Below are 13,108 nucleotides of genomic sequence, written 5' to 3'. Positions count from 1 at the left end.
CTCAAATTTTTCACAATAAGAATTTTTATGTTTTATGCAAATCTTTCTTGTAAGTTCTATTTTGTTCTTAATAGAATTATACTTTTTATAGTAAAAGTAATTGAGTTATTAAATTATTAGGGAAAGGGGTGACTTAATCATTAAGACCAAAATCAGAGTAAACCTCTAGGAAGTGGCCCACAAACCTGCATTGTATGTTTCTTAATATTCCCGACTATCTTAGAACAAAAGCCTAAAACAAGATCCCTAGAAACACGAGCTTCTATCATAACATATAAAAAATAAAAACACTTACCAAAAACAAGAATGAACAGTGTATTGAGAGACACAACCCAGAAGACATGTTCCTAAAAGATCATTAATAAAACATAAAACATACTTCATACTCAACATGCTTAACCTGACTATTCAATTTATTTAGGGATAGCTTAGGTATTAAAGATAGTTAAAGGGAAAATTTTCTCTCTATGAGCAACCCATTCAGGACACTTCTTAGAAGTTACTCCTATTTAGAACTCCTTTTCCCCAATAAATGTTCTTATTCTTAACTCTATTATTCCTAGAATTCATTCTTTAATTTTGGTGAACACAAACACAATGGATCTGACACCTAGCAGGCTGGGGTTAATTCCCCTGAACCACCATGAGGTTGCAGCAGTATTGCTGGAAGGAGGCATGAGTCTGCTTACGTTTGCTGACACCCCTATAGGGGTGGGATATAGACAGAACCCTAAGGTCAGACTTCGGCTCTTACTGAGAGATGTACAAAGCTGCCCTGCTTACCCTGCTACAGCCTTTAACACTGCAAGACTGAACTTTAAAGATCAAGTTATTTTAATTACCATTAACTGTGGGCTTCACCTCTTTTTGTTTTTTGAGATAGGTTTCACTATGTAGCCTAGGCTGACCTCGACCTCAGTGATCCTCCTGCCTCAGTCTACTACCTGCTGAGATTACAGGTATGAGCCAGCCACTAAGCCTAGTTTTGGGCTTCTTTTTCTTAGAAGAAAAAAAAAAAAATCAAGTAGTTCATAATAATTTCCTTTTAAAATATTTTGCAGTATTTCCTTTAAATATGAAGTAATTCAAAGCAAGGGTATTTTGACCTTAAGTATAAAAAGGAAACACTGTAAACCTGACATTACTAAGTAACTAAGCAAACTGTTTCCCAGTTCTGTTATTAAAAAGAACCAGTTTTCCCTCCCATGTGTGCGCACAGGCTGTGCTTGCACCCTTTCACTTCTGTTCCCTGCCCCAGGACAAGCCCTCATTCTGGCATCTAATACAGCCACCAGCAGTAGCTGGGAACAGGACTCAGGGCCCAGGTGGCCTTGGTTCCCTGCTCCATCACACAACTCCCCAGAGCGGTCATTTCAGGTCACAGGAAGGCAGAGCTAGGACTCCTCCATCACTGCTGCCCTGTTTGTGCACAGTGCCTGATCCCTAATGAGGTGCATCAGACTGAGCTTCACGTGCAATGCCAGGCACTTGGCCAAGACCCTCTAAGCTTCAGCACAGGCGCTGCTGCATCTCAGGTACGGGAACTTGTGGGCAAGAGGGCCACACGGTTAGCAGCCACAGCCTTGGCTTGCTGAATACTGGTAGTGACCCCCATGGTGAGACAACTGCAATCATGTCCCCTGTGCACTTTCCAAAGGCCCCTGGAGGGGACTGGTATGGTGTCTGGCAGGGGTGTGGCACTGCTCCTGGTGCTCATAGGGCTTTTCTAGTCCTGACCCTGGTGGGCAGGTAAAATTCCAACTGTCAGAAAGAAGTGGAGGTTGGGGCCCTGCCGTGGTGACAGTGCTTACAATACTCCCAGCATGGCCATTTCTAGAATGGCTGTATGCAAAAACTCCTTCACGCATTCCTAGAATCTAACAACTGGCCCTGTGCTTGCCAGGAAGCTGATGCCAGTGGCCTGTGATGCCACAGCCTGGCACCCCATGCTTTACTGTACTCTCTAAGTATTAATTTAAAAGGTATGCTGAATTGGAAATAATAATTAGTTTACTTACAAGAAAAACTAGTGATCCATCAAGTCCCAGCATCTAAAAACAAGTAACAAGAGGCGTTAGTACAAGATGCAACATCAATTTTTACTCTTACAAAAAAGTGGTTTTTCTTTCAGTATCTTGTTTTATCTCCATTGCTGAGAATTGAATGCAAGGCCTTGTGACGGTATGCAAGTATTCTAACACTGAGTTACACTACTCTGAGCCCATCGCTCTGCTATCTTAACACAACTCTAACCCACTATTGCCACTGCTGAAGTGTATAACTTTGTTTATGGGAGTTTCATGGTGTGTGTGTTTTGAGACAGGGTCCTGCTATGTAGCTCAGGCTGGAATGAACTCAAGGGAATCAATCCTCCTGAGTCCAGCAAGCTCGGCTAGCCTTCAGCTCAGGACTCTCCTGCCTTAGCCTGCTCAGATGGGAGCACAAGCCTATGTCACGACTGGCTCGGAGTCACCTTTTACCGTCAGTCACATGACTATAAAATCGTAATGAATTCCACCTTGGGTTTAATTCTTTAAAAACCAGGTCAGTACTACTGTACTTTTTTGTGAACTGAAAGGTGAAAACACTTCCTTAAAAGTTAAATCATTACCCAGTTTTTCAAAGTCAGCATTTTCAAGTGAAACACTGCTTAAATGAAGCAAGCTTTGTATTAAAGGTTAGAAACAAAAATAGCCATCTGTGTCATAAACAGTGCATTAATTTTCTGTAAAAATTAAATTTTGGTAGCTATTTTCATCAAATGTAACTACAAAAGTAATACATGTATCTAAAGATGCCCAACTCTAACATGGAATGTAGGACACTCACCCGCTCCCATGTGAGCTCTTCTGCAGCCCGGTCCCACTCCAAAGCGTTCCAGTTCATGTCATCTGTAGGTGACATTGCACATTAAGGATGGACTTGACAGACCTGAACTATAACAGGAAGATGCATTCTACCTTAATTAATAGACTGTTGAGAAGCTAAGCCACATCTAACCTTTCTACAATGAGTTTTTGCTTCTTAGGCAATAAATACTATATGTAAGTGCATACCTATAAACAAAATACATAAAGTAGTGTGATCCTAAACTGTGGTGAGTGTTTAGAAGAGAAAGAAGGTTATGTGCAAGTGAGAAATTCAATAGCTCTGGGTCACACATGAGTCTGGTCAATTTGAAGAGACAGAAATCAGGGAATGAGAACATTCTGAGTGATTAGACAGTGGAAGATAATCACATCATGTAAAGAAACAGGTCTTTGGATTTCATTTGATATTTTAGTGTAGTAGAAAAACCACTGAAAACTTTAAACACAGAAGAGTAATATGAACCATGTGATGCAAGAATGGACAGAGAACAGAGTCACAGCAAGGGACAGTACTGATCTGAGCAGAGGGTGGCAGCAGCCAGCAGGGAGCAGGGGCTTGGCCACTCCCCTTACACCGCCTGCTTCTTTCCACCCTGCAGGCCTCAGGTCAAAAACCACTTGTGCTGAGCTTCCCGTCAGGTCTGATTAAAAATCCTGTCTCTCCTCACAGCATCTTCAGAGCAAGCTGCACGTCCTGCCAGAATGGAGACTTGCTACCTCTTCCCCAGCCCAGAAAGCCACGGGGGCAGGGCCTGGTGCTCAGCCCACAGAGACATGCTGAGCATGTCAGGGAGACACGCAGACACGAGCAGTCATGTAGACCCAGGACAAGGCAGCTCCTCACAGATGAACTGCAATGCGGGAGAGCAGAGAAGGCAGTGGGCAACCAAACACTGACGGGCAGACCCCACCGTGGCTTTGACCTCACATTCCAGAATTTACACTGCTAGAAAACGAAAAACTGGCTTCGTAAGGTGGCACTTCACCTACACGGCATATTTCAAAAATTCCTTTTCACTCACGAAGTTTAACTCAATGGAGAAAGAAAGAAAAAAGTTAAGGTAAATCTGTATCAAATTCCCTTTAAAAAAAAAAAAAAGGCTGTATTCCAACTTCAACAATTTCCTCCCACCCATTCTACCAAATGGTGTAAAGAGCTATAACATACAAAATGTTCCACCTTCCGGAAACAAGTATATGCATAGGTATATTCATAAATGCCAGTCTGCCAAGTAAAGTAAAACTGATCACAGAACTTTAAAACCCTAAAATCTGAGCGTCACTCCCTCCAGTGCAGCTGCCCAGGGTCTCAGGGCCTGGAAGGGGCAGCCTTTACCCTGGGCCCCATTGTTGGCGTCCGCGGCATCCTCAACGCCTGCCTCGTCCTCCTCCTCATTCTCCTCTTCCTCCTCCTCCGCCGGGTCATCCTGTGCTTCTGGGTTCTCCCCCACCACCACATTCTCTGCTGGCGGGTTGGCAGGCTGCTCAGCCGCAGCATTTTCTGCACCATTTCCCCCTGCCGGAGCCTCGGGAAACAGAAAAGCCACAATCTTAGCTATCTTGCTGCACTATCTGCTAGGAAAACAGAACTAGTGACACAAACTAAGATGGAGAAATAAGCACCTTCCAGGGTCACCTTGGGAAAGGAGAAAGTTTCCTTTCCCATGTGTCACTTAGTTTCACAAAGCCTTATAGGAAGTGGGCTTACGAATCTGGCTATCTTTAATGCTTCATTCTATAACTGTCTTTAAAAGGACAGCTCTTGTTTTTACTAACTCTAGGAATGGGATCAAAACGCATTTTTGAAAAAATTACTTATACATATATAGAAATGTGCTATATCATTTAAACACTTAAAATGGCTTCTTGTTTCTGTTCTCAGTCCCCAGATGCACCCTCCTCTGGCTCTTCCTAAATTCTCCTACCTACAAAATGCAGACACAGTTGTCATTAACAGTTAAAACACAGAACCGTGGATTTAATGAGGCTCTTAAAACAAGACTGCATTACTGCTCATTACAGATGAGACTCAATGATAAAACATTAATCTTACATGAGAATGGCACAATTTCTTTACAGACTGTTATCTATATACATTTTTTTAGAGAAGCAGAATGTTGTGTAGAGAAAAAGAAACCATGTATTTGGATGACATCAATCTGCATGCTGAAAAAAGCAGAAAGTCCTCAAAACAAAACAAAAAAATAGTTATTATCATTACTTTGTGGACAGTTTTCTCATAATAAATTTTTTTTTTTGGTATCAGGGATTGAAATTACGACCTCACGCTTGCCAGGCAGGTACTCATAATAAAATTTATAAAGTACAAACAGTTTTCATTATAGTAAGTAACTACTTTGTGGCATTTTTTTTTTTTTTATCGGTACCAGGGATCGAACTCATGACTGCCTGCTTGCAAGATAGGCGTTAATGCTGCTGAGCTAAATCCCTAGCCCCAATTTGTGGCATTTTTAGTACCATAATTGCTCAGGAAGCAAAACACTAAACATCGTTTTATCCGCTTCTTTTCTCAGCACCTTCTAGCAAACTTCCTCACATCTAAGACAGTCATCTCTCAAACAGAAAAAAGAAAACTGTGCAAGACTGGTGTTGGGAGCCTTTGAAGCTGAATACCCGTGCAGGGCATGGCCCAGGCACAGCTGAACTGAGAACAAGAAGATGCCTCAGGAAGCAGGACAGGCCACAGCAGAGGACAGGTGGCTCCAGCCCCAATTAACAGGACACAGACTGTGGCTGTAGGCATTTCACACCTGTAGTGGGAGTCACCTGGAGACTTTCTCCCAGGATAGTTCTCCCTAACTCACATAGTCTGTTGCTTAGAGGGGTCCTTGAACCCCTCCCAAGGTCCTGCTCAGGTCTCCTGCATTTTCCACTCTAACCTCTTCCTTGTTTGAATATTACATAAACAAGGGCCACCCAGAGACATTCCCTGTCTTAGCCCACAATCTCAAACTCTGCAGAGGGTCATACCATTTGCCTCTTATTTAAGCCTTCGCCATACACTCGTTTGGGAAATTAGGGATCTTGGCTAGGTCCCTGAGAAGACTCGTACCCAGTTTTTCTACTTTTGGTCGTATTTCTTCTTGACAGGAAACACAACATGATAAAGAACTAGCTATCCTTCTTAAATGTTGTACAGCATATGAAAAACTTTAACTGGGAAATTGTATCTTCACCTCCAAGCCCTCGTTAAGCAGTTCACCCCAAAAAAAAGAGAATGAAAGAGTATTTTAGGATATGCTCTAACAGTGTTCCTGACCCAGCAGGAAAATTAAGAGGCAAAGTCACAAAAGCATGCCTGGGATTTTTCACATTTGTCTTAATCTTCTTCCAAACCTTTCCACTAGCTTCCTTTAAAATGTTCAAAGACCCAGAAATCAGATTGGGTGGCAAGACTACACATTTGAGATCAGCCTAGGAAACTTAGGGAGACTCTGTCTCAAAAGAAAAAATAAAGTAGGCTAGGGATGTGAAAGGTGCTGGGTTCAAGCCTCATGACTGTGGGAATTCAAAAAAAAGGGCACAAGAACATTTATGAAGTGTGTGTCCAGGATTTAGAGGGTCTATGTCACTTTCACACCCTACCTAAGTAAACGAGTTTCAGAGCTAGAGGTGTTGTTACCTCATTCTGGTGGTGCCCTGCAGCATTGAAGGGCGGCGCAGCATGCTCTAGCCAGATCGGGGCTCCCCCATGGACGATCTGCTCTCGCAGCCACACCAGGCTGATGAACGCACACAGTGTGCATGTCACCACGAAACAGCCCTGCAAACAATCCGCCAACAGGTTCTCCCTGTTTAAACAGCAAACAAACAAGCAAGCAAAAAACACAGATGAGGACTCCAAGAACACTAATAAATACAGCCAGAAAAACACATCACAATTTCGGGGAGAAAACCAGCTTCTCCAGAGGTAACATCAGCACCACACAGCTAGGAACAACCTCGCCACAGCCTATCCCTCCATATGGTCAGGAAGCAGGAAGGCAGCACGCAAAAGCAGCCAAATACCTCAGAGAGGCCAAGCATTCAATTTACAGAATTTACGTCAGTAGATCTCTCGGATGTTTCCAAAGAATTAATCTGTCGGTTTTTTTACACACAAGTTTTAAAATATACTTGGAAAAAAATTTTTTAAAGACTAAAATGCACTCAGCTGGCACCTAAGTCCAGGCATATCAAGAATTATCAAATCGGAAAGAGTGTGAAGCTCCTCGGCACATGGGCCTATGACTACGTAAAGAAATGAAGGCTGAAAGATATTTATCGTGTATGAGTAGACAATTCCACAACATACTTAGAGAACACTTTCACTTAAAAAGCAGAGTCTTGATGCTAACTGCAAATATACCCAAAGTACATGAGTTTCTCCATAAATGCAATGCAGTTAAAGTATGGTCTTTTTCAATCATACTGAAAATGCATGGGATGCTGCAATGTAAGAGAACCCCTTGGTTCTTTCCCGCCGTGAAGGAGGGGCTTGTCTTTCCCCACCCATGTCTGAGATTTCAGAATAGAGTAATTCAGATATCTTGGTAGACTTTGAAAATACACCGTTGTAATGGAATGACCTTTTTACCCCTTGGAAAAACTGAGGAAGGTCAACCTGGAAAATCTCAGACTAGCAGCTGAAAACTTAAACTAAGTGTGTGTGGTCCTTAATTTGAAAGAGGAATCTTAACTAGGCAACAAAAGTTTGACGGGTTGGGACTAAAACATGCCCTATTCTCCTCTGCCATCAGCAATAAGAACAATTAGCTCGATTAGCTGTATTTTAGACATTTTCAGTGGTAACAAACTCCACAGTCCTTTTTCTATGTCTTCAGCTAGGGCTGGTTTTGCATACTGCCTGGACCAGAGCGGCTGTCAGCTTCCAGAGTGGAGATGGAGTTCATGAGCTTCTTCTCTCCTTCTTCTACGACACTGCCCTAAGACCGCCAGGTAGAAGGCTCCCATTGGCCTGGTGGAAGACGAGAGGCAGAGGGAGGAGGCCTAAGGCAGCTCAGGCAAGGGCCACTTAGGTGGTCAAGCCCCACAATGATGCATGAGTGATCTAGGCAAGTTTACCAGATATACAGCTCATTTCAAACTGCAGAGCTCAAGAATAATGAGCAAATAAAATGGTGCTTGTGTGAAGCCAGTAAGTTTCAGAGTCTGTTCTGCCACAACAGATAATCAACATGGTGTGCCTAGAGAGGACCCAAATCGGGGTCCAAAATATATAACTATTAAGATACAAAGAAAATTCAAAGTAAATTTTCACAAAAAATAAAAGATGTATTCCATAAAGAAAAAAACACTACACTGAAAAAATGTTTCTGATTTTTTCTGACCATCCTCACTAGGTCTCTAGCGTTTCCTCTCTGCTGTCTAGGAGCAACTAATGAAGGCAGTGCACATATGCAGGTGGCCTTTCAGCTGATCACTTCAGGGCAAAGGAGAGCACCCAATCAGGGCGAGCAACAATGCTTAAGGTCAAAACGTGGTAAACTGCACCAATACATTTTTAGCATGTGTTTTCTTATAACCTAAAAAATATTTTAAAATTTATCTTAGCATAGCAACACAACATTACATACCTTGAACTTCATGATAGCCTATTTAACAACTAAGCCCACCATTACAAAATAGTCCTTTAGTGGGTATGTTTTAAAAGAACCATCATTAATATATGTTAGCCACTTCTGCTATCCTAGCTGTAACTGTCAGGATAAGAAACATCAACGACTGTCCTCGGAACAAGATGAAGGACTTCCAAATGCTAAATATGGTGAAGCATCATTTCCATCGTCACTCAGTTCAATACTCACGTGGACAGCATGTCCAGTGGCAGTGTCAGTAGTGAGCTCACGGAGCCAGTAAACAAGCACTTGTAGATGCGGCCTGTCAGAAAGGACACGAGGGCACAGTCACAATCCACGCTGTCAACTCAGTCACTCAGGAAAGCAGCCATAAAACCATGAAGGCATGGACATCAATGTTCAAAGTCTGCGTCTCTAAGTACTACACTTTTACAGATGCCGTCAAGCATTAGAATAGCAGAGAAACATTACATAACAGGGTTTAAGCTACATACTTTCTCTAGACTTGTTTTACATAGCAGATACTATTTTTTGTCTACATCTAAAAATCTAATGTAAATAAAACAAGCAACTTTTCCCTTGTTTCTGTCCTCATCTCAGAATTTCTCCCAACATTTTCATATGAAATTTCAGTGCCAGCCTATCATCTAAAAAACTCTTAATTATCACTGTAGGTTAATGATCATTGAGCTTAGCCATAATAACTTGTTTAGGTGAATTTCACACCTTTCTGACTCCTTGCTTGTTTAGTAAAATGTATTCTCAGTTTCATAAAGAGTTTACAGTAATGAGCTTTCTAAATACTTATGACAAACCAAATGTTGGTATTTTGTTATCTGTATTGTATTCTTCCATCTGGGGATAATTTTCAGGAGAGGAATTAGTTTCAAAACTGCTGTCAAAATCAGTTATGATAGCACACACCTGTAATCCTAGCTATTGGTGGAGGCTAAAGCAGGAAGATCACAAGTTCAAGGGCATCCTCGGCAACTTAGTGAGACCTGTTTCAAAAATTTTAAACAGTCTTTTTGGGTCCCCTCCCCCTTCCCAGTACTGAGGATCGAACTTACGACCTTGGGCTTGCCAGGCAGGTGCTTATGCTACTGAGCTAAATCCTCAGCCCTGGGAGGTATTTCTGAGAGAAGATTTTACTACGTAGCCCTTATATTCATGATCTTTCTGACTCAGCCTCCTGAGTGCTCAGATTACAAGCATGTTCCAACATACCTACCTAAAATAAAAAATACCTCTTAAAAAAACAGGGCTGGGGGAGCTGGGGATTTAGCTCAGCGGCATTAAGCACCTGCCTTGCAAGCAGGCAGTCGTGAGTTCGATCCCTGGTACCGATAAAAACGAAAAAGACAAAAAAAAAAAGAAGAAGAAGAAAAGAAAAACAGGGCTGGGAGTATAGCTCAGTGTTAGAGTACTCTTGGGTTTTGAACCTCAATACTGTTATTTTAAAAAGTCAAACTTGGAAGATTCCAATGTCTCCAAACTTTCAGCACTGCTCATCTGAAGTCTAAAACAAATCTCATTTTCTGTACTTTGTAGGGCAATCGAAGAATACTGTTGCTGTAACTCTATCACCCTACCCACTCTATCTCCACCCTACCCAGCTCTGGAAAACTTGGAATTATGTTTAGGTTTGTGAATTTTTTTCCTTTATTGTGATTAGCTTTCCTTTCAACATAAAAGACACCATTTCCTCACCTCCATTATCTCTCTTCCCTTAAAAAAAAACTACTTACTACAGTTTGGAAACAACTGGATTTGGTCTCCATCTCTCCATTTGGTTTTCTCATTCTTAGAACCTCTTCTCCCTCTGAATAATGCCCTACAATGACAAGTCCAATCTTCTAGCTCATTAATTAACTCAACAATAACTATTCTGCTATTTTGTGTATTTCCCAGGATTTTCATTCTAAAAATGATGATCAAAAAAAATTTACTTACGGAGTCACAAGAATATTAATTGTATTTTAAAATCTTGCTTGTTTTTAGCTCCAAGCATATACTCTGAAATTATACACTCCCTACTCCTCAAAATCTTTAATAAAAATAAAAGAACAACAGGAATGGATCATAATTAGGAGCTATCATGATTATTTCTTATTTTGAGTGCCTAATTCATCTGACCCCTCAACTAGTCATCAATTATAAACATTTTTAGGGTACAATATCAAGCATATTGATACTGTTCAATATGATTTCCTTAACAACCATGTACCTATTAGTCTTACTCTCAGAAATCATAAAACTAGCTATTATCTACTCAAGAGACATATTAATTTAAAATTTTACCCCCATGATTGTGTAATACTGTGTCTTGATATATTTTTCATTGAATGTCACTTTCTATTTTATTTGCATATGACCATCTCTTTTCTCCCTGGATATAGCATAGTAAAAAGCACTTAGTAGATTGCAATTAAGCACATGGTGATTAACTGTAAAATGTCATAGAAATTGTAATGCTTTAACTATTATGTTTTAAAATATAAATCATTAGTCCTGTTATTGATGGCTACGTAACCAAAGGGTTACCTCATGAAAAGTAAATCACGCATTTGCCTAAAAAAAAAAAAATAAAATAAAATTAAAAAAAAAAAATAAAAGAACAAAGGATTACCCAAGAAGGTAGGTCAGTGTGTCAACTCCTAAAGACCTCTCGTATCCGAATGTTAAGCCTTCCAATTATTCAGAACCATTAGATGTGTATGTTTACCATTGTAAAAGACAAACAGACAGACAGACAGACAGACAGAGTCTCTGTGTGCTGTTCTTTCCTTTTCCACATTCATTAAGAAGCACCTTGTCAGGATACAGTTCAGTGGGAGAGAACATGCTTAAATACATGAGGGCCTACTTTCAATCTCCACCACAATGAGAGTTCCAAAGTCATTCTTAGTTCACGTGAATGAAGCTTTCTCAATATCCGAGGTACAATCAAAATGTAATATGAATGCTTAAATTTTTAAAAAAATTATATAAAAGATACACTGGCATTCATCTTCCCTGTTGCTCTGACCATACTTATCTGTATTCTTTCCCCTTTCTGAAGCAATTCTGGAAGTCCCCTTACCTGAGTGTCTTTATGAGATGTGACCAAGACATAATGAATGCTGTGGCTGTCACTCTACAGAAAGGCAGGTTCATAAACACTACAGAGCATCCTCATGCGCCTTATCCACTAGACTTGGCACTGTGCAACTATGGCTCTTCCCCAAAGTTAAAACCATCATGAAAGGTAAATGCTTTGAATCAGTTCAGACATTGAGGCAGCCACGAAATGGCAACTAAAGACAGAACTACTTGAAAAAGTGGCAAACGTGAGCATAACTGTGTTGAAATGAGAGGGAGGGACTCTAGGGACTCTGAGGGACACTAGGAGGAATATAATTATTGTAATATTTTTTTAATTTAAACATGCACATTTTTAAATCCTGTGACATTACAATAATAAATAACTGAAGTAATATTTTTTATAATAAATATATAATATTTAAACAACTGCAAAAAAACATGAATACTCACATGCTGTAAGAGGAACAACTCCCAACCATGCGAAGGCCACAAGTGTGTAATGAAACCAGTATCGTATTGCAGTACCAATACTTGTAACCAGCCCAGCAAATATGTCTTGGATGGGAAGCCGTGAAGGCATATCTGGGGAATAAACTAAAAGTGGAGAGGAAAAAAATCTCATGATTTAAAAATAGCTTAATTCATAAATACAAAATAAGCATGTACAGCTTTACAGTTATCTTAACTTTCAACATAAGTACTTTAATTAAATATTTTTCAGTAAAAAAGAGTGAATCAAATAGTCGTAACACCACATTTACTCCAGAAAGTAATTTATGAAGCAATCATGTGTAACATGTGAAAATGGGGGGCAGGAGGCTGAGCAAAAAAAAGTATTCAGGAGAATTTCACATCCTTTGCTCAGAATCATGAGCCTCATCGGAAGCAAGGCACATGTTTAACACTCAAACAATGAAACAGAATAGTGATGTTTGGTTTCCCAAGGTACTCAAGATCCGGTGGAAGAAACAGAAAAAAGTGAAGCTGACAGCATGCAACCAGAAAACAACTCCTGACTAAGGACTGTGGACACCTGCAGCAGGGCCACTGCACGTGCTGGCCACAGCCTTCTGTCGGCCAGAGCTTCCCACACTGCAAAACTGCAGAGAAAATTCTGAGCAAAACCCCCCGTTCTTCCTACTTCTTTGCACAATGTGCCTTAATGCACTCAGAGAAAAGATAAATTTTGCCATATTTTAGAAAATCACCCCTTAAAAATGGTTCTATGAAAACCACTGCTTATTTAAAAACCCTGCCAAAGATGAAACAAGACTGACCTATAAGAGGAACATGTTTCCTATGAGGCCAGACAAGGAATTGTGATGATACCTAAGGTTTCCAAATTAAAGATCTAAGATTTTTAAGAACATTATCACGAAGCTATTCATAACTATAAATATTACAGAATATAAACAACAAATTGCTACTTTTATTACAGCCACTTAGATCTCTGAGTCCCATAAGCTATTTTGTATAGAAAAGCAAATCTCTAACCAGTAACGAAACTTTTTGAGAAAGGGAAGGGAAACAGCACATAAATGTCCAGGGAACACT

The 13,108-nt window shown here is 40.4% G+C and overlaps 1 protein-coding gene across 1 annotated transcript in view; it reads right to left on the bottom strand.

The window, feature by feature from the left end:
- Window positions 1-13,108, bottom strand: part of Marchf6 (membrane associated ring-CH-type finger 6) — a 74,405-nt gene that overhangs the window by 34,514 nt on the left and 26,783 nt on the right. The window contains exons 4-10 of the mRNA XM_063257963.1: window positions 12,005-12,148; window positions 8,699-8,771; window positions 6,514-6,682; window positions 4,207-4,396; window positions 2,830-2,891; window positions 2,019-2,051; window positions 296-347 (exon numbers count right to left, since the gene is read on the bottom strand). Of these exons, the coding sequence (XP_063114033.1) occupies window positions 296-347; window positions 2,019-2,051; window positions 2,830-2,891; window positions 4,207-4,396; window positions 6,514-6,682; window positions 8,699-8,771; window positions 12,005-12,148 (723 nt within the window). The remainder of the gene's footprint in view (window positions 1-295; window positions 348-2,018; window positions 2,052-2,829; window positions 2,892-4,206; window positions 4,397-6,513; window positions 6,683-8,698; window positions 8,772-12,004; window positions 12,149-13,108) is intronic.

The sequence above is a fragment of the Cavia porcellus genome, unplaced genomic scaffold (assembly GCF_034190915.1).
Source record: "Cavia porcellus strain 051 isolate PalLab524CR breed Dunkin Hartley unplaced genomic scaffold, mCavPor4.1 scaffold_11, whole genome shotgun sequence".
Classification (NCBI taxonomy): domain Eukaryota; kingdom Metazoa; phylum Chordata; class Mammalia; order Rodentia; family Caviidae; genus Cavia; species Cavia porcellus.
Note: the sequence above shows the minus strand (reverse complement) of the source record. Positions and strands in the feature narration are given on the sequence as shown.